The 22,143-nt window shown below is 44.0% G+C and overlaps 1 protein-coding gene across 2 annotated transcripts in view; it reads right to left on the bottom strand.

Moving 5' to 3' along the window:
* Positions 1 to 4,383: 4,383 nt before the first annotated feature.
* Positions 4,384 to 22,143, bottom strand: part of PAX3 (paired box 3) — a 98,244-nt gene continuing 80,484 nt past the window's right edge. For both annotated transcript variants that reach the window (XM_072813559.1, XM_072813558.1), the window contains exons 8-9: positions 5,585 to 5,831; positions 4,384 to 5,154 (exon numbers count right to left, since the gene is read on the bottom strand). In XM_072813559.1, coding sequence (XP_072669660.1) covers positions 5,120 to 5,154; positions 5,585 to 5,831 — 282 coding nt within the window. In that variant the 3' untranslated portion in view covers positions 4,384 to 5,119. The remainder of the gene's footprint in view (positions 5,155 to 5,584; positions 5,832 to 22,143) is intronic.

Genomic DNA, 22,143 nt, shown 5'->3' with positions numbered 1-22,143 from the left:
GCAACATCAAACTTGTTCGCTCTAATCCACACACGCTTGAGGTTGAGCTCCTTCTTCAAAAGGTGTTGTTGGGACAGTACAAGAGAGGCACTTTTCATTCACTCACTTATTTATTCATTTATTCATAAACAGAAACTGAGTGCTCATTATGGATCAGACACGGTGCTAGGTTCTTGGGAGAAAATGGTCTGTGATACCAAAGAATAGATCTATGAGAGAGAGACTAGCTTATATCACCAGCATTGGACAAGAAGCCTGATTCTGGGTCTGTTTTTTCTCTTCCTTTCACATATCATCCAACACAGATTCCAGACCCATGAGTGCTTGTCTAGGGCTGATGCTGGCCTCGTGGATTGCTTTGCATAAAAACTGCCACTTGCCATTTGCTCTACTCCTCAATGTTTGACACCAGTTCTCCTGATCCATAAATGATCAAACACCAAAATTCATTTACTCAGAATGATTGAGGCCCAAGCCTTCATCCCCAAATAGATTTCCTTTCTATAGACATCTTGGTTCTGGTTCCATGTGGTAATTATGTAGTTTGAGGATGGAGTCTTCCATGCCATGTCTGCACAAAAGACATCAATCAATCCATCTCCTCCCCCCATTTAAGACTCTTTTGAAATTCACATCCATGAGCCAGTGACCCTGTCCGTTGTGCTGGTTCCACTGCCAGCACTAATGAAGATTCCTCCTAACACAGAACGTTCCCCAAATATCCAAGTGTGTGTGAAAATATCTTTCCAAGTGGGGCCAAAAAACATGTTTGTGTCCATCACAGATGTGGAATATGACACCTATTCTTAGGAAAATGGCTGCCGAGGATGGAATGACTCAGCAATGGACATTAGTAATTCCATTATTTAATAATTTTAAGTTCTAATGTTTAGTTTTCCCTTTTAAGTTCTCAAACTAAATTGTATAGCTATATGGGCAAAGGCGAACCCCTCTATGTAGAGTCAGATTCAGGCTCAGTTGAAAGTTCAAAGTCCTTAGATATAGCTTGTCCCAGGGAATGAGAGCAAGGACTCTGACAGGGGGAGTTTGGATTGTGGGAACCAAGTCCTCATTCCTCTGGACATTGATTAGATACAAACCAAAAGAGAATTTTTTTAAGTCAGGGAAAAATTGATTTATAGCGATTTTCAACATAGGAAATAAGAAATGAGCAATAGGGGCAGCCCGGGTGGCTCAGCGGTTTAGCGCCGCCTTCAGCCCAGGGCCTGGAGTCCCAGGATCGAGTCCCGCATCAGGCTCCCTGCAGGGAGCCTGCTTCTCCCTCTGCCTGTGTCTCTGCCTGTGTGTGTGTGTGTGTGTGTGTGTGTGTGTGTCTCCCATGAATAAATAAATAAAATCTTAAAAAAAAAATACTGAGCAAGAGACCTCAGAGATATGCAGAAATAAGGGCATAAAAAAGTATATCAAAGAGATATGAGCAGAGTACCTGGGGGACTCAGTCGGTGAAGCATCTGCCTTCGGCTCAGGTCATGGTCTCAGGGTCCTGGGATCAAAGCCTGTGTCGGGCTCCCTGCTCAGCGGGGAGCCTGCTTCTCCCTCTGCCTGTGCCCCTGCCCTGCTCATTCTCTCGCTCGCTCTCTCTCTCTCGCTCTCTCGCTCTCTCTCAAATAAACTTTTTTTAAAAATTCTTTAAAAAGGGAGAGAGATGAGCCATGTGTGCCAAATTCTAGGACTGAGAGAGGAGAGGATGACACGGAAGGTGGGTTCCTGTCGCGTAGTCTCACCTCCTGGAAGCATTGCTCTCTTGTCCTGGGTGCGAATTACTTTTCGTAATACCTGCTTTCAACCTGCCTTTGACATGAGGATGCGCTGCTATGACGGAGTGCGTGTTGCCGCCAGGATCTGGAACACCAAGACGGCCCGCCCGGCGGGGCAGAGGTCAAAGGCTGCTTCTACTGTTTCTGATGACTTATGATGTCGGCCGGACTAAGGACTAGCTCGGGACCTCGGTGCACTCATCTGTCACTTGGGGCTAAGGTTGCCCACCTCACAGGATTGGGGGAGGACAAGACAACAAAAATGTTTAGTAAAGATCACCTTCCTTTCGTCTTCTTAAAATATTTTTGGAATAGACAATTGTCAGGAAAAGAGCAACATATTTGACTGGAAGGACGAGCACGTGAGCTAAGAACATCTAACACATTTAAAGAATTCGGAAATTTCACCTACTGCCCTTCAAGTCCAGGGTTGTTTGGGTTTTTGTTTGTTTATTTATTCATGAGAGACAGAGAGACAGACAGAGAGAGAGAGAGGCAGAGACACAGGCCGAGGGAGCAGCAGGCCCCATGCAGGAAACCGACACGGGACTCGATCCCGGGACCCCAGGATCACACCCCAAGCTGAAGGTGGCGCTAAACCGCTGAGCCACCCAGGCTGCCCCAAGTCTGGGGGTTTAGGAAGACATGCCTTAGATCAGCACTGAGGAGCAGAAGGTTCTGCAATGACAGCCGGGCCCTGATCCACGCGGCCCCATATGCCCACTTGAGAGGCAGCTGGTGCACCTGCGGGGTCAAGTGTTTAGCTTTGTTCACTTCTAATTATTATAAATTTGAAGAGCCACGCGTGGCTAGCCGCTGACTGAATTGGACGGAGCTCCTTTAGATCTTTCTGGATCTTTGACCATAAGGTGGGTTTTCCGTCACTGGTCTGGACTTAAGGAGGCAGAAGGGGGAGTATGGGTGCATAGGCTCTGGAATCGGTCTGCCTGGACTCAAATCCCAGCTCTGCCGCCGGTTCATCTCACATAAGCATCTTATGCCTCAGTTTCCTCCTCTGTGAAATAGGAATGTCAATGACGCCTGCCTCACAGAAGATGTCGGGAGGAGTAAATGGGTTAACGCAAGTAAGAGCCTCAGAGGGTGTTGTGATTATTTGCTCGATAAAAACAGTCTTCACGCTTTCTTGCAACTGTGCATTTCCTCCCCCGGCGCGCCACGAGGCTGTCAGCATCGCCCAACGCCAGGACCAAGCACCACGCTTGGCACGTTCAGACTCTCGGTCAACGGTTTGCAAAGTATTGAAGGGAGAGAGGGAGCAGGGGAGGGACGCAGGAAAGGAAGGGGAGCAGAAGGAGGAGGAAAGAATGAATGAAATGGGCTGCGAGGTTTGCCATGAAGGGTGAAAAAAGCTTCTAAAATAAAATGAATGACCCAATATGAAAGCTTTCAATAAAAATTCCGGTGGCGATGACCACTGGGGATGAAGACGGAGAAGGCACTCTGTCTGGAAGACACGCTCCCGCCGTGATAGTGAAGGGATTTGCTAGCTCCGAGGACCAGAGAGAGGGAAACGTGGACGTAAGGGCCTTTCTAATACCACGTCTACAAATGTTAAAGCTTCCATCACTTAAAAAGTGTGCTTCGCCAAGCTTCTTCCAGAGAACACGAGAGTGGGATGTGTGACCCTATCTGTAGACGTTACCATCTGATCCCAAAGGGCCCCGCTGGCCTCAAAGCACGTGTTCTGGTCACTTTTCAGATGCAAGTTTTTATTGGCGCTATATTCACCGCCAGTTCCCCCAAAAAAGCAGTGCTGGGCGAATTCTCATAACTGTTTATTCATTATAAATAGTAAATATTTACTGCACTTTTTACATGAAAGACATTTTTACAACACATCGTTGTTGGTTGAGGCTGCAACACAAAGATAGCACTTCTCTCGACCCATCACCCTCTACGACCAATGTATGAACTAACCTGAAACTACGTCTAGTCTCACTAACCCACTACGTCATCGCTCCTAACTCTAAAGGGAATGTATTTGTGCCTACCTCGTTCATGGTTCCAAGAATTGAAAGAAATAAATAACACTGCCTTCCACCTTCTCGTTCCTCTTAACACCTCGAAAAACAAATTTATTGACATTCTACAATGTCACCACACAAACGTATGTAAACCTCAGTTCCTATAATCTTTTAATATTGGGTATCCTTGTATAATTTAAACAGTACATGAGAGCCACGTGGACATTTCTGCTCTTGCCCTGCCTTTCATAGAAAAAGAGAAGAATGTAAACGTCGTCATCTTAAAAGTGTTATTCTGGAACACGGTCTCTAGTCCAAAGGAGCAAGCCGGGTGTTGGATGTCCATTAAATGGCGAACGTCACGCATCCTACTGCAATGAATCATGGGCTGCGAAAATAAAGCACCTGCAAAAATAGAGTTCTGATTCTGTTTCTACGGCCCTGGCCGTGGCCAAAGCGTCCGTGAGGTACACAGTATTGCACACCGATAAGCAGCTGTGGGAATGCACGTCACTTCTTCTCCACCGCGCCCTCCCCCACCCGGCCAGGTTGGCTTCAAAATGAAAATGAACGGGGAGAAATTGTCCCATACCTGCCCCCCCCCCCCCCCCCCCCGGGGAAGGAGACAAGCTTCTCTTCCTGCCATCCCACATCCTGGTAGCAAGGCCGTCCGCCCGGGATGTTTATTGACAACCGGGTTACCAATGAGGACGAGATCACAAATAATTTATTTGGGAGGTCCTTTACATCTAGCCTAACTTCCTAAAAAAAAAAAAAAAAAAAATGGTGCCATTTCTTTTTATATCAATTTCCAGTGTGTAAAAGTCAAGGACTCCTCCATTCCTGCTTCGGTACGTGAGCAGTTTTTCAATTGTCTAAGTGTCAGCATCGAGCATCAACCGGGTTATATTTAGAGTGCTCTCCGCCTAGGTTTTAGAACATTCTGCGTGCCTGAGCCAGTCCGGATGAGCCTCACACACACAGACACGCGCGCACGCGCACGCACACACACAAATGGAATGTTTTAGCTCCTTGATCATCGGCACTAAAGAGTCGGGGGATTTGATGTGTAGCCACGTTCAATCATTGCCTTAAAATGTTGCATTTATCTTTTGACTGTTCCAGGCCTGCCTTCCTTCCGCTGCTTCTGTCCGACATGTTCAAAAGAATTTGAAACCAACTACTGGAGGAAAAAAAAAATCAATCACTCTTCTCCGTCTCCTTGGAGAGACTGCCCCCCACCCCACCCCACCCCAAAAAAAAGGTGATTTGCTTTTTTTTCTGAGAAGATCCTTCACGTGGAGGCTGTGGAGACCGGAAACAGGGCCAGTTTGAGCTTCCAAGTGGACAGTTCACTTAGGCGATATCTGGCTTGAGATAATGAAAGGCACCTGTAAGGAAACACACGTAGCTTTTTAGGTCACGCTAGGACAACTCACAGCACGGGGCAAAATCAGCTACAGGCTGACAATGTCATATTTAATACCGTGGTATCAAAGGATCGAGACTAATATTTTTATTCCTGAGACAAGTTTGACACAAGTCTGTGTCCTTGGGATTATACCCCAGATGATCCTTGAGCTGACCTCATTAAGAACATGTGTTTCTAATGCCAGGGGTTGTTTCATTTTGGCCAACCCTCGTGTTTTACCTAGTGGCAATCAGGTTTCACATCTCAGCAATTAATAACCGCAAGATGTTGTTGACATCGGTCAAGAAAATAATTATGCAAGGGGGCCCCGGCCGGAACCGTCGGCCGCTTCGCCACGAGGCTGCCAGGGGCCGCCGGGCCCATCCCGCCCCCGAGGGACCGAGGCTCACTTTGTCCGTACTGCCCGTACTGGTAGCCCGGCACCGGGTCCATGCTGTAGCCCGTGCTGCTGTAGGTGGGTGGACAGTAGGACTGAGACGTCGGCAGGCTGTCCAAGCTCTTCATGTGGTCTAGTCTCTGGCTGCAGCTGGCCGACACCGTGGTGGCAGGTTCCAGGCCCCCGGTGAGAGGCGACAGAGCGTAGTCGGTCTGGGGCTGGTGCGGCACGCCGCCGTGGTTGGCCAGCAGTCCCATTACCTGGAGGGGACAGGCGGTGAGCTCGCGGGGCGCCTTTGCCGACCGGCTCTTACGGCCCAGCTGTCGGCAGGGGGCTGGGTGCCACGGGGGGGGATGCTGGGTGCCGGGTGCCGGGCCGGGGGGTGCCCAGGGGAACGGCGGGTTCGAGGCGCAGGGGGGACACGCGGAGAGCGAGCCTCGCCGCGCCTCCAGGGATAAAATCGGACTAGAATTTCTAAATAAATAAATAAATAAATAAATAAATAAATAAATAAATAAATAGAATATCAAAGATGGGGGGAGGAAGGGGGAACAGAAGGAAGGAGGGAGGAATTATATCTGTTCATATCAAACACAGAATAATCATATGTACATCTGGAAGTTTCACATGTGACTTTAAACAGACAGTAGCTTATATATATTTTAAAATTCGATGGATTCAAATAAAATTTTGTTATGTTTTAAGACACCTGCATCTGTTCTTGTAGTATCCCCTCTTTTTTTTTTTAAGAGATTTTATTTATTTATGAGAGACACAGAGAGAGAGGCAGAGACACAGGCCGAGGGAGAAGCAGGCTCCATGCAGGGACCCGATGCGGGACCCGATCCTGGGACTCCAGGATCACGCCCTGGGCTGAAGGCGGTGCTAAACCGCTGAGCCACCCAGGCTGCCCACGTAGTATTCCCTCTTAAGAAAGTTCCTCTCCTTATCTTGGCCATCCTTAGGTCATCAGAGATAATTAGTCTCTCCCTGATGCCCCAGAGGGCTTAACTCATCCCTCGCACTGTGCAGTCATGACTTTGGTCACCTATTTTGAATTATGAGAGTTTTGAGGGCAATAACCTACTCACCTTTATATTCCTAGCACCTAACATGGTACTTGACACATATTAGGGAGGGAGGGAAGGAAAGAAGGAAGGAAGGATGATGGATGGATGGACCTGGTAATTAACTCTCCACCAGGTAAGTAACTGCCTCCATGACTTGTCTTCTCATTTCGTATCTAAACATTTAATATACAAGAAGGTGTTAAAAGGGAAGAAAAGCTCCAAATGCAAGCACGTTGTAAAAACTCTGTTCAGTTTTGTAAATAACCCTGAAGAACGAGAACTGTTAAAAGGAAAAACAAAAACAAAACCCCACCACCACCTTGTGATCACAGAACAAGGTTCAGATCGCACAGGGATGTGTTTTGCACACTCAAGCTCGCTGACCCTTGCAGCTCCTGGCCATGGAAGTAAGTGGCTAATTAATCTGGCAGCTGGAAAGGCCACCAGAGGGTGGGAGTGACTCTTCTCCACCCCGTCCCATCTAGCGGCAGGGGTCACGAAATAACTGCAGAAGAAATCAGGTACTGGGTGAAGAGCCTCCAACAAAGGGTGACCTGTTTCCCGAGTGTGTGGGTGCAGGAGCCCTTTGCCGCACATGAGGCCGTGATATCTCTGCCATAGCTGAGGAAGCCTGAAGCACACAGGGGTTGAAGTTGCAAGAACAAGAGGGGAGGTTAGCGGGAAGCCCCGAGCCCTGACTTCGGCCTCATGGTGTCCACCAAGGTCATCCAGGACACAGAACCCGGGATGTTAGGGGTGCCAGCAAGGTGGGACAGAGGGACTAGTCTTGCATCCCAGAGAAGATGGCTTAAATTAGATTCCAAAACCAACGATGCCACAATCCCCTTTGGGAGGTGTCTGGGTGATCCTCATAGCTAAACAAAATCTGCTTGAAATTCAGCTTTAAACTGATCTATTTTCAACAGCCCCAAGAGACAAAAGGGGCAGGTCTGCTCACCACCTTCTATGGAAGACCCTTTTTACCTCTATTTTAAACCAACCACCAATTTCCCTCACCTTTCCCTGTATGTCTCCTTGTCTGCCTTCTCATCTGAGTTGTGGGTGTGAGCGTGTGGGAAGTGGGGGCCAGCATGCGGAAAGCAACATGGCAAGACCCACTTTTTTAAAGATGGTCCAGGGGACCTAAATTTTCTTGAGTTATATGGTGAAATAGCGTTTTAAAAAGCTTTAAGAACGATTTGTATTCTAAAAAATAATCCTATGTGACAGAGAGTAGTTTTATTTCACTGGGGATTTGGGGAAAGTGAGAGTCACAAAATAAAGAGCCAGTAGATTCAGAATTCCAGGACAGTCACCAGAACGTGGGGCCCTCATGGGCTCTACCCAACACTGTTTATAGTAATTACTTCATTTTCTCATTTAAAAAACCTGAACATAACCCAGAATGCATTTAAGTTATTTTCTGAATGTTCTTCCACCTACATGGCTTTGTTTTTGTTTTGGGGGTTTTGGGTTTTGGGTTTTTGTTTTGTTTTTTGTTTTTTTTGCCTCTGAGTTTGTACAGGTGATTTATGGTACATATACTTGAAAGATTCACAAAAATGCTATTGATATACTAATTTATTATTAAGCATTTTATTGCAGCCCAAATTATTCAGGCATGTCTACTAGAAGAAAAGGATCTAAAATAGAGGTTGTTCAGTGTCAAGCATGTCATGCTCCCTTTCAACTCAAAGGTACCTCTTTGGTCTGATGAGCAAGAATGGATGGGGAAGATAAAAATATAACAAGTGTGACCACGTCCATGATAATGACACAGGGTGCAAATATTTTACTGTAAATAAACTGTGCTAAGTAAAAACAAACACTTAGGGGGAAAAAAGCAATTTTGTGATTATGTTAATCCAGAGAAGAAAAAAATGGCCAATGGACCGGGATAAAATAGAGTCATGTTTAAATCAATAGCATCCTTCATGAAAATACTTACTTGAAACTTAGTTAAAATTATATCACTTTAAGGGAAAATGGAAAACTCTAAACACAATCATAGTTGAAGAGTCAGAGCAAAATGTTATTCAAAAAATGCACACTCTCCCATGAGCTATATGTACATTTGTGTGATAAACTTTTTTTAAGCCTCTGCCATATATTTCTCGTTTGCATAACTTTGAAAGCAGTAATAATTCTGTCCACGGGAGGAAACCATGAAGATTGTAAAAGAGAAGAAATGACTCCTTCCTGTAAGCAAAATTCAGCTTATGATGTTCATGGAGCAACTTTCTGCAGTTATTGATTTAGAAAATACTTTAGGACAGGTCTTTACATCTAAGACCTAGAAGTACATCTCCCGGAGGATGGATAAGACACAGAGCAACATCCCAGGGCAACAGAAAGATAGTCCCTTAAGGTTCCAGGACACGGTGTCCTTAAGACGTTGGGAGCATGACCCAATGGAACAGAAGGAATCCATGCAGGGTCTTCCTTTCAGTATCACCCATGGCACATACTGGAAAGCCAGGGACAGTTTCTGCTGGAGCAAGAGCCCTTAGCTCAGCAGCCCTGCATTTGCCATGGCTAATGTGAAAAATTAAAAGGACCAACGATCAATTATCCTTGCTCCCCTTGACTTCCCTGATAGAGTCCAAGAGACAGACATTCTACCACAAGTTCTAATTTCCCCTGCGATGGTCACAATTTGTCATCGCGATTTCTTTCTTGAGAATTGTATAAGGAAGGGAAAGAGGCACTAATACTCTCCTACCTATGGCCCAAAATGGAAATTAACAAATAATTAGAAACTAATATGGTTTATTTCTATATTTCATGTGGATAAAACATGAGAAATAGACACATCTTTTTAAGAACTTCTAATTGAAAATTGAAAAGGAAATCTGTTGGAAAATAAAAATAGTGAACATATCAATACAAAATGCATTACTTTCCCCTAACATCATTTAAAACCTCAAACCTCTATGGAAGGGTCCCATTACACTTTTATGTACATTTCTTTAAAAGCTATTTTGTATTTCATGTGGTTGGAGGGAAGCTATGGAAATTTCTTTTTCGCTGTACAAACAAGTTGGTAAATGAACTTCTTAAAACTCCCACAAATATGGTTATGGAATGTCTTCCAGTCATATTGTCTAAGAATATCGTCACCACTTCTTTTATATATATATATATATATATATATATATATATATATATATATGCTTTTCCTACAAGCCATATGTCATTCAAAAATCTAAGATAAAATCTTCATTTGCTGCAAAGTGGGGTGTCTTTCCTCCCACTCATAGACCACTAGTAAGCTGTTTCTACTAACAGGACTGGCATATTTGCCTGATTTTTTTTTTAATTTGGGGTTAAGGGACGTATATTTATTATTTTTCAAAGAAAAATAAATAAACTCAGGGCTATTCATTTCTGTCTACGGAACACTGACCACACTCTTACTAAATGGCAGGTAAGTCCAGGAGATGCAATGACCAGAAAGAATTTTCCTATAATAACGTTCCCTGTTCTGCCCACTGGGAAGGGATGTAGGAAGAGAATTTCGCATTGAGTACAACTCCTAGGTAACACGTCTGGGGAAAAAAACAACAACTATTAAGTATATTTGTAAATCGTTACCTCCAAAAACACTTCTGAGACAACCTTTCTAAACGGTTTTATGGATAACCTTTTTAAAAAATCCAAAGCCTTAGAATCGTGTGCCAACACTTACTCTGATCTCTCCGTCATTTGAATTATTAGAGACATTTTCAAAAGATTCTTGAAGGTCATTTCAAGTTTCAGAATTCCAAATAGGTTGTTTATATCTTGATTGGAAGATTATATGGTTCAGGAAAAATGAGCCTTTTTACCATTGCTTCATGCCATATTTCTCTTGAATTAATTTTCCTATCGTATGATTAAATATAAAAGATAAAAATCTGTAGGCCAAATGAAGACTTACGTTCAAAACGATGTATCTGGAAAATATTTGTCTTAGCCTAAGTGTTATGGTTTTGCTGTCAGTTGCAAGGGCTCAGAGCTAATCAGAAATCTCAAATGATTTAGCAAATTATGCTGTACATCCAGGCGCGTCTTTTTTCCTTAGTAGGGATCCTGGTTCGTGTCCTTACTTTCTTTTTGATTCTTAAGTAATCAGATATCCTTGTGATTTAACATTTAATGATACACGTTTCTGTATGTTTTAGAAAATATAGCTGTGAAATACAGCTACATATGATATAAAGAGGTTTGCTTTTTAAGTTTCTACCTTCCCCCTCCAAAACTGTGTTTACTGGCTATATATATTTTTAATTTGGATACAATTTATTTTCAAAACCAAGCCAAAATGCTCACATGTCTAAATGTGTTTTGCTAGCACAGATGCTACAGGAGTCCTCTGATGGTTAAATTTCACTGACTGTATCCTTGAGCCTTGAAATGCCTAAATGTGAACAACTGAGAACCAGAATGTTGCCTTCAGATTCAAATGCCTTAGGAATTATCCTGCAGTTGATTAGAATCTAAATAATTAGATTTTTGGCCCTGTCTGCTTAAAAGCTGTAAGAGGGAAGTTGCCTGAGGGCAGAAGTTTCTTTAAGGTAAGAATGGTGACCTTCTCACCCACACCCACAGTTACGGGGAGGGCATGCCCGCCCTTTCTTTACCCAACCAGATAGAAAAACCAGTGCTTGTAAAATATCCAGCTAAACACATCCTTCATTTTTATTTCAATCCTTGGCTCCTTAGCTTCTATTTTGCAAGGAGCTATGTTTAATATGCATGATTAAAGAGTATGAGCGCCAGACAAGTGTGGCTCATATGCTGCATGTAATTCTAAGTTCTATTTGTAAAGAGCATAGTAAGTCTTGTCTCAGAAAAACTCTGAGTGACAGATGTGCTCTCCTCTGCAGCCCCATGACCCATCCCAGAATAACTTTTATGTCCTCAGTGCTTTAGAGCACCTACTTCTCAATAGAGCTAAGCTGTTAAATTGATAGCAATATTCTCCAGGCACTGCTGACTAAAATATAAATCCAGGCAAAACTCGACATAGGAACAGCTTGCAACAATGACGTGTACACCCACATACACACACGCGCATATATATATTGTTTACTTCCAGCCAATGATGATCGTGTCCATCTATTATCAATAAAATAAGGCCCATTCAGAAAAAGCCTATGCCACCTAAATGAAAAAGTATGCCAGTTAATACAGTTGGTATTTGACCATGTTAGACCCACCATGGGTCGTCATAAAATTCTCATATGTTTTAATTCATTTACGCATGCCTGCATTTAATATGCTTTGTGACCATGTCTACAATTAATATGATTTATGAGAAAAGAACATGTGCAATATTAGAGGTGGGGGGGGAGTGGATAGCATGGACTTTTTTTCTTCTATGAATGAAAAATATAACAAAACGGCTCAAGGAAAATTGTTGGCTGTTAGCCTATTAAGGTGGACCGACACAGCCCTGAGTTAACTTGAGGGAGTTAATGATATCCTCTTATCTGACCCTGACACATTTGCAGCATGTAATTTACAGAAGCTCTGTCCAGGGAATCTTGACAAATGCTCCTAACGATGTCAGGGCAATGTTCCATTCTAATGTAAAACAGATGTGGGTCAGATACCCTCATTCATCACTTAACATAGAGAGTCTCAAACTCTCTCTGGGAGGAATGGCATTACCTGCTGTTAACTCTTACCACCACCACCACCACCACCACCACCACCACCACCACCACCACCACTGCTGTCCTCCAAAAGGTAAGCCATCAAACCCGTCACCACTTCAAAAACCTGCCTGAACACATGACTGTGGAAAATCCGACATCTATCTTGGTTTAATTTCATGACTACCTCAGGACATGTTTGCTAAATACTAATTGACCCTTTGGGACCTAGGATTCCAAATCTAGGAAGGGAAAAGCTCTACACTTGGCCAGCCCACAGGACTTGAGGGAGACAGATTAAAACTTCATCTCTAATCGCCCATAAAGTAAACCTGCATTCAAGGAACTGCGGGGCAGATTCACACTCATGACCACTCATAAATGCAAATCTTGCTGCATCTTAACTGCCCAGCTCTAAGATACACACACACGTGTGCACACACACACACATACACACAAATATTATAAACTGGAAGTCTATGTTGGCTTCTAGAAAAAGGGATCTAAACTCTGCCCCTCTGAAACAAAGAATGTTGGGCAGCACTGTATTCTCTTTCCCCTGAAATTTTCCCTTGCACTCAATACCCTAACACAGAAGACAGACATTACAGCCTATTAAGGGAGGAAAACGGTGTGGCCCATCTCAACAAGGAAATCTCTTCTTTCCTCCAAACCCAGTGTGATGTAGGCAAATAGTTCTATGGCTGCCCAAAGTCAATGTCATAGGACTCCATCTACTAAATGCCTAAGATCACAGAAGAGAAGCTTCCCTACCCTTCTTTTCCTGTGAAAGAAAGTGTGTTCTCAGAAAGAGGAAAGAGTCAGCTGAAAAGACCAAGTGATACTAATTTAATGAGTAGATGTCAAGAGGGTTATCTCTATTAACCGTGGGAAAGCAGAGGACAGCCTTGCAGAAGCCTAAGAATGAATATACCTCTTAGGAAATACGTTCTGGCCTATTCCACAGGCTTTGTGGTGAGGCGGAATAAGCATCTGTACAAGATGCATGGAACCTTGTAGTAATTCTAGATATCGGACAACATCTGAGAGTACAGTCTCCCAAGAACAGCAGCTACTACCCCACTAACCTAAAAGCCTATGTATTTCAATTCCCTCCATTACCCCAGTTCCACGAGCGCTGAACAAATAGAGATGTTGTGCTGCTTTTCTATCTGAAAATTTACTTATGTCCTTGATCATAAATTGGCCAGTGGCTATGTCTCCTCTTGCATAGTCAACTGGATGTGTATGCTGGAACCATCTAGGGCCCACGGTGAAACCACTTACATAGTTCTTTGAGCTGCAGAAACGAACTCTGCTCCTCTAGGACTTAAAAATCCTCTAGGATTTATAAGGACAAAGTCCTTATAAATTTAGCGATTTATATTATTATTAAGGAGTCCTTATAATTTAGCAATTAAAAGAACATTCCCCGCTTGATAACTCAAAATTACTTGGTAAGATCGTCCCTTACTTTCTAAGACTTTTCCATTTCATCTGTTGTTTTAACTACCTTTACTCTTTCCTGAAAGAAATAGCATAGCCTCTATCAGATTTGCTTATCTTTGAGGAATCCAGGACCACAGGAGCTGGCTATAGATCTTTAAAAATGTGTTCAGGTCAATATTACATTTCAGTAAATCAAAATAAGAATAATAAAAGGAAACCATTAGCATAACCCGGTCTTTTCCCCCACTCCTGGCCCCATCCATGGTATAAAGGACCGTTGGCTCTTATTACTGCCATCCTGAGTTCTTATGTTATTGCAAACTGAATTTCTCAAACACAACCAAGTTCTGCACATTGTATTTCTAGGGACTATCATGTCTCAAACACATTACAATTACTGGCTCCTGAACGGACACCCGTTCAAGTCCTTAGTTCTTTAAAATGTCTGAGTAGAATACCTGAGAACACTCCAGTCCACCACGAAACTGCCTTTCTTTTCAGTTTCCACATTTGCCATCTTTGGCAGGACAAACACAAAGGTTTTGTTTTGTTCTGTGTCGTCTCCCAGAGGTTCCCAGCTATTTTGGAGTAAACAGTAGTGAGAGGCCTGCTGCAATCGCATGAGTGCTTGACCAAAAAGCGTTTGAATTTCCAAAGTACCGTGTTTCTCAGCCTCACTCTGTAGGACGATTCTTTTTTCAGACCTTCCCAGTCTGACAAGATGAAACAGAGGCTCAGATAGTCTAGGCAACCTGCCCGAAGACACCCAGCTGGCGAGTGACGCCTGAGCTTAGGAATCTGTGCTTTTGACCTGGAGGCCCCTTCTTTACATCAGGGTGTTCCATCCCCACAGCAGTCGAGTCACTATACAGGAGCTCCTTCCTCTCTCTACGTCTATCTGAACATTTTTAAGCAGTTTACAGCCTCTTCCTTAAAATTACTCTTTTGCCTGCTAAGTTATCATACAGATGGGGGTACGATGGTGGAAGGGGAAGATAACATCGGACATCACATACAAAGAAGAATCACGCGTAAAAAAAACAACAACAAAAAAAATCAAGGCAGACGTCTTAGACGTGGACTAATCGTGAGCGGGTCTCCACCCATGTTTTGTCTCACTCAGCACTTCCTAGGAAATGTTCCTCGAAACCTGATAGTTTAATATGCAGCCAAAGGGCTCCACAGTTAAACCAGAAAACGCTGAGTGAGACAAACATGTTTCCACACTGCGAGACTTGTCAGAGCCTTAGTAGGCTAATGTGCCCTGGGACTTTGAAAGGCGGCGGGGTTGGGGGGAGCCTGGGCGGGGGGCTCTGTTGGTGAAGCACCTGCCTTGGGCTCAGGTCATGATCCTGGGTCCTGGGATCGAGCCCATGCCAAGCTCCCTGCTCAGGGGGAAGCCTGCTTCTCCCTCTGCCTCCTCCTCCCCGCTCGTGCTCGGTTTCTCTCTCTCAAATAAATAAATAAAATCTTAAGAAAAAAAAAAAAAGAAGAAAGAAAGAAAGAAAGAAAGAAAGAAAGAAAGAAAGAAAGAAAGAAAGAAGAAAGAAAGAAAGAAAGAAAGAAAGAAAGAAAGAAAGAAAGAAAGAAAAGAAAGAAAAGAAAGAAAGAAAAAAGGCTATAATTTGTAACATTTAGCAAACTGTTGATTCAGAATCCATTCTCCCCAAACCGCCATTTCAGGCAGCCCACTATGGGGTCCGAGGCTTTATGATGAGGCCCTGCTTTTTTCCTGGGTGTTCCAGGATGATCGGGACCCAGTCCCACGCCTCTAGAAGCTCCTGGTGAAGGGGGCCGTGGCGCATTGTCATATAATACAGCCTGGTTGTGTTGTGTGTTTTCACAAGGTACAAAGACACCAAGGTACATCAACGGAGGCTGAAAGAAAAAATTCTACCTGCAGGGTTGCCACTGACCTACAAATTTTCTGGTGGAGTCACACAGATAGAGGCTCAGCGTTGCAGATGGTTCGTCAATCAAAAGTTTAATTAGATCCTTCTAATGCAAGCTGCCCAAAATGAGACCTCAGCTTTTGGTGAGATGAGAAGATAAGTTATTTATTTTAAATAACGCCCGCTGCCTTCAGGGGTTCAGCGCTGGGAACGGGCTGCCATCCTGTCACAGGTAGGAAAGATTCCCTTCCGGGTGGAAATCCACCCTGTGAGTCTCCAAAATTCGTGGTCTCACAACTGCCCATCTTTTTTCGTTGACCAGCAGGAATGATGCAATCACTAACCTCCGGTACTCTAGTTCACTCAACTCTAGCTAAAATGTCAAGAGTAATTTTTAAGTATTATACCGTACATTCAAAAATACACACCTCTGATGAGACCCAGACTGTTTCGCAGAAACAGATTTCTTTAGAAAAAAAAGAAAACAAAAAATAGTACACAACTAATGAGTAAGTCCAGTCCTCTGTGTCTGCAATACAAAGCATACATTCAGCCCCTAATTGAATAAATATGCAAGTATTCAGATTTCTGTAGATATTGCCATTTTGCAAATGCAGTAATAAATTAAAAGCTTTACATCGCATTCCAACCACATATAAAGGGTTGATTCAGACCCTTGGCCTCACACTAGAATCCAGCACGGCTTGCCTATGCCTTACTGGCTACAAAGACAAACTTTTTATTCTAGTAGCTTAGTTGTAGGCCTAGCTATCGCACTCCATTGTGCCTCCCTGATGGCTAAAGGAATTCAAATGGGCCCCCAAACCAGAGGGTTGCTTCATCCGATGTGTCCAACGTACGGGGGAAAGTAGCTGACGGTGTTTCTCTTTGAATCAGTTCAGCAGACACACACACACTTAATTCGGCAAGAAAGGTTTGCTTGTGGCTCATTTCAGGGAGATGATGTAAGGCTCGGTCACTGATGCTGCTGCTCCCTGCCTTCTTTAAAAAAAAAAAAAAGGAATTTGGGCCAAGTAGTTGTTTCTTGCAAAACTCTCTCGCAATCCGTAACAAAGTCAAGAGGCCCTGCCAGAGGTGACATAAAGCAGGGCTCGCCACCTCTTCTGTGAGGGGAGCAAGTGCCTGGGCTCCGGCCTGCCCTGTTCCCACAAACGGATTACAGCGACGTGCCCCCGAGGAGCAGAGCCCGCTGGAAACACGTGTGGTCACCGGTGATCCTGGTGGAGCCCAGGTGGGCTCATTGACGGGCATAAGCAGCCTGGAGCCTTCGCAACCCCACGTGCCTCTGCATCCCTGCCTCGAGCTCCCAGGCTGCCCCAGAGATGAAACAGAAGGAGGCTGGGGGCGGGGGCAGCCTCTTTTGCATGGAATGTCTCTCCGGCCCAGCTTTGTTTGACACCCAACCAATCTCCTTAATCAAAATCACTCCCTTTTCCTCCACAGGTGAGTTTCTGGAGAGTGTAAAGGGAAGGAAGTGCCTCTGTTGGGAAGCGGGTTGGTGGCAGGCCACCTGCCAGTCTGGCTCTGCACGGGGCTAAGGGCATCGATTCTGCAACCTGTGGGTGAGATGGACCAAACCAACGGCCTGGCCTTGAGCAGATTCTGCACGTGTCCCCCAAGATGGCCAAAGAAACAGCCGGAATGGAAGCCGGCCCCGCCAGCAGGGTCAACCTTACCACCTTCCCGTGGATCAATGGTCTAAGAAAAGGTCAAGGAGTTACCAGGCCACGGTGCAAAAGATTTCTCCTTCCATGCATGCAGCAAAAAAACATCCATCACAACTGTTCCTAATGACGATACCTCATCCACGTAACAAGCTGATCCGCGGTAAAGCCCCTATTCCTTCGCTGGACAAAGAACCATCATCTTGCCCTGCAGCTAAGGAATCTGAGATAATTGTGAACACTGTGGTGCAAGAAATGACAAGCAAAATCAAAAGGATTCTTGAGTTCTGTGTACACATATTAACACTTAAATGCTTCTCCCTAATAAGTTTCGGGATTAACAAATGTTTGTCAAAAGACACTGGGCTAAGCAATTGAAATCTGATTTGAAATGGAACCACGATGGTCTAATACATATATGCATGAAATGAAGAAGCTCCCTAACAAGCGTGGCTGCCACCAAATATGCAATTTACATACATTACACACTAATAATCTCAATTTTAATATTATTCTTTAAAGGCAACGGGATGGGTGGTTGACTTAAAGGTTTGCTTTTGTAAAATGTGAATAAGAACAAAAGTTGATCCCAGTTGTCTTCTGCCATTAACCACAGCCTCGTCCGTATGACGGTCTATCTGCTCTTTCTTGGGTCTGTCCCATCCCCACAGAGCTGTGATCGTGCGACCACACTTGACGGACGCGTGGTCCACAGGCTCGATGAGGTGTGCAGACCTATGTATGCTCCATTTCGGAAGTGTTGAGCGGCAAGCAAACATCCAAGCATTTTTAAGCCTGGTACGCAGGACTTTATGGGAATTTTTTTCTTTCCTCAGTAGATTATCCATGAAATAGGACAGGTGTACCGGTTATTCAATTACATCTTATCCAAGACCTGGATGAAAATTTGAAATGAGGCCTCCGAGCATAGCTCTTACCATACGGGTTTATTAATAACAGTTAAACGTTCCTCAAAACAAAACTTTTTTTTGGTAATCTAAGCCTATTTTCTTATTTTGTCATTGGTTTCACTCATAAACCAGAAACAAAAATCTCTGCCCATCTGCTCTAAACATAAAATGTGTTCATAATAATCCAGATTTATACCAAATGTATTTTTAAGTATTGCTGAATTGAGAGAGTGCTCAAAATTTATGGCCTCTGAGGTTGCAAAGAGGACTTCCTCTTTTTAAGGAAGAAAATGCTTAAAATGAACGGAGGAAAGGCTCAGAAAGCTTCTTGGATATCAAATGGCTCCGTAGGAAAAAAAAAAATGTCAATGATATAAGAGTAAATGAATCAAAACCATATGGATCAAATTTTCCCTAAAATACACAGTTTGAAAAATTAAGGAGGAAAAGTGCTTGGCAAAATGTGTTTTAGGTTTTACCAAACCCAAAACATTTGAAGAATCATTTGCAATGGTTGATGAACCCTAAATGCAGCCAAGTTGGCCCATTTTTGTATACAACATAACGGAAAAAAGAGAGAGAGAGAAAGAAGAAAAAAAAAAAAGAAAAACTTTCTAGAAACCATGTAACCCCAATGATACTGTATTTCACTCAAGAAATCATTAGACGCTGTCACCAAAAACTATGGCGATTAGAGCCAAGGGACGGGGGTAGGGCACAGAATGATAAAAGTTTGTTAAATTAATTGGCCTTGTTTTTGGGGTTTGGCTCTGAACGTTGTGGAGGAGGGGGCGCAGTAAGGGTAGTGTTTCTTGCGGAGGGAAAGTTAATTGGAGGAACACGGGCCAGATGTTAATTAGTCTCATGTCTTAAGCATATGGTGGGGTTTCCCTGGCACTCTGTATCCCAGACCAGCATTCCTTCTCTCCTGCATGTCCAGCAAGGTGCTGGGAACACGCCGCCTCGGCCTGCAGGGGAAAGGCATGGCCTCCCCGTGTTCTCTCCGTATTGTCCCCGCACAAGACAACACAACCTCTCCCCCGAAGGCCGCTACTGCAGGGGAGAGCCCTCGCTGCAGTGACTCCAAAGCTTTTCTTCTCAGAGGCTGTTTGTCGTCCAGTGAGAGAATCCCCCCATCTCCTCAAGGGCTGTGCGGGTCACATGAAATGCAATTCAGAGACAGTGAGAAGTGGGGAGGTCACAGCCCAGCCCCTCGGTCACCCATCGCTGAGGCTCCCGCCTCAGGTTCCCCCGACACATCCCGTCGTTGGGGGGATGTGAGGCCAAACCTTCCATTGGTAAAGCCTCTGCACCAGGCCTGCAGGAAAATAAGGCCAAATGTCAGTGCCGGGGCCTATGGAAAACTTGCTAGGCCCTTGCGCTTCTTCAGCAAGTGAATTGTGTAATTTGTGTTTACACGAGAATTAGTAACAAGTGGAAAAGAGGGAGATTTGGCTTATTTAGACGATGGTGCTGCATTGGTCTCAGCTTTTCCCTGAGAAAAATGGCCACATTCTTCAGATAGGGACAGATTCTCTCAGAACAAGATACGCTCACCAGCGATGGAGGAGTGCGCAGTCCCTTTCCGCAACTTGAGGAAGGATATGGCCAAAGTTTCTAAAAGTGTTTGTCAATAAATACATACATACATACATACATAAAAGTGTTTGTCAGTATTCTGATCTTTTGTCAAAATACATGGTGGCCTGTTGCTACTCGAATCTGACCAGCTGGATTGGTGTGACCATCCTGAGTCACTGCCTCACACCTGTCCCTCACGAAGCTGAGGCCCTCCCTGAGAAAAGCTTGGAAGGTGTTGAAGACATACCACTTGGCTGAAGGCTCTGATTCCAAGTTTTAGAGGCGTCGTTGCTCGAGGGAGCAGATTGGAGGGAGAGGTTGGAGACTTCCAGAAGAGAACCAACTAAAAGACATGCACGCACAGAGAAACAGTTGTCATCCTGGTGTCTAGTAATTCCTCGACAAGAAACTAGAAAGCCCATTCCGCCACAGTCCACACACATTCTAACTCATGAGATCCAAGTCTGAATGGCCAACACCACTAGGGAAAAAGTCAAATGCAAGGCACAAATTATTATGAACATGTCGGACAGCCTCCACTGAAAAGATCTACAAAGATCTGACCAAAACGACTCAAAAACCTTTAGATTCAATTGTAATGATAGAAAGAAAGCAACGTGCAAAACTATATACACTATCATCTCAATTATACATATATTTTTAAAAGATGTAAGACCCCAGAGAGCCAGAAGGCAATATGTAAACATATTAACAGTGGTTGCCCAGGGGAATTTCTTTTTTCTACTCTGAAGACACTTAAAAAAATTTTTTTGCCCATTTTCAATTATCTGGGGGAAGTTAAAAGATTGATAGGAAAAGTGTGTAAAGCCAAAAAGCATGCAGAGGGCATATTAGCGAAAAGAGTCAATTAACCTGCACCCAAAAGTTCAAGAAACTCATCTCCACGAAATGATTTTAAGATATGATGAAAGCCCCCTGCCTTTATTTTTCATGAAACCCATTCCCTCTCTGCCCAACCCTGTGCTACCACGGGGGCCAGCCCAGACTGAGCCCAGCATCCCGGGCTCCAGCCCCCATTCTCTCTCTGGCACCTGATGGTCTCCACAGCAGGCCTCGAGCTCGCTGAGCCTCGGTTGACTTGTCCACCTATTAGATGTCCAGGGAGAAACAGAGGAAGTGGAGGAGGAAAGGAAGGAGAGAAATGGTAAGATTAGATCCATCGTGAATACCGTGTGAGCCAACCTAGTAATAAGCACTTCTGCATAATCAGCAGGAAGGCTGAAGGGCCTTTCTTTACTCTCTTCTTTAGTTACCAGGTAAACCAGACTGTTCGAAGTGGGCTCTTGCCTTCAAATTTTCTTTAAGATATTCCTAAAAAAGCCAGACAACCAAAAGTAGGGTTGATCCCCCCGCACACACACACACACAGTTTGCTTAAGTAGAGGCAATCCTGCAAAGCTATGGATCCCAAGGTTACAGAAATCTGAGTCCTCATTTCCCAATCTCCTACTCTGTTGTTTTTTCGATATGTTTGGCGTGATTCTCATCCACTCACTCTCATTCCCTGACTCTGCTTTGAAGAAATAAGGAGGAACGTCCTTATATTATCTGTCCCTTTTCTAGCTTGTTGGGGGTGCCCCAAGCACGAAGACAACACGGATCCCTAGTGGTGGCTTCAGGAGGAAAGGTATGGTGGAAATGCAAAACACCCGGGATGTGTACAAAGAAGCAAGGACTTAACGTGGTATGTAAGAGCATAATAAAGAAATATAGGAGGAGTTGCCTGTGAATTTTCCACTGCTTGCTCTTGGAATGATTTCCATCCTACTGCCAACGCTGGGATCATAAAATCAAAGGTTAACAGTCTCAAGACGAAGTGCTAGTGACTCCAGCTACATGATACTAATAGACTACAATATAATACACTTATTATAACACACAAGCTCATACACTTCCAAGAAACTAGGAGACCCACTTCTGGAAAACAGATCCGTGTCATTATTTCTGTTCTGATTGAACACGAAAGAAATGCCAAGGGAGTCCTGGGTCCACCTTGCAGAAGCAGACAGGGTTAGTTGACTTTTTATGAAAACTTTCAACCAAATCGTGTTCAAAAAAGCTCTGCTACAGCCCCCAAACTACTGATGTTAAAAACCGCAGAGATAACCACTTCTGATGTTCCTTCTAAACTGTGGAAGAAGCCGATGTGCTATAAATCTGGGCATTTTAAAGAGGAGTCTACTAATAAAAGTCCATGATTTTCATGCAAAATCACACTCACAAATGCCAGCACTTGGAAATTACATTTATTAAAGTCCTGTAGGAAGGCACATTCATTGTTTTCATGTTGTTATTTTTCGGCCGAGGTTTAAAGCCACCTCTTA

The sequence above is a fragment of the Canis lupus genome, chromosome 36 (assembly GCF_048164855.1).
Source record: "Canis lupus baileyi chromosome 36, mCanLup2.hap1, whole genome shotgun sequence".
In the NCBI taxonomy this organism is placed as follows: Eukaryota; Metazoa; Chordata; class Mammalia; order Carnivora; family Canidae; genus Canis; species Canis lupus.
This window is presented reverse-complemented; position numbering and strand designations above follow the sequence as displayed.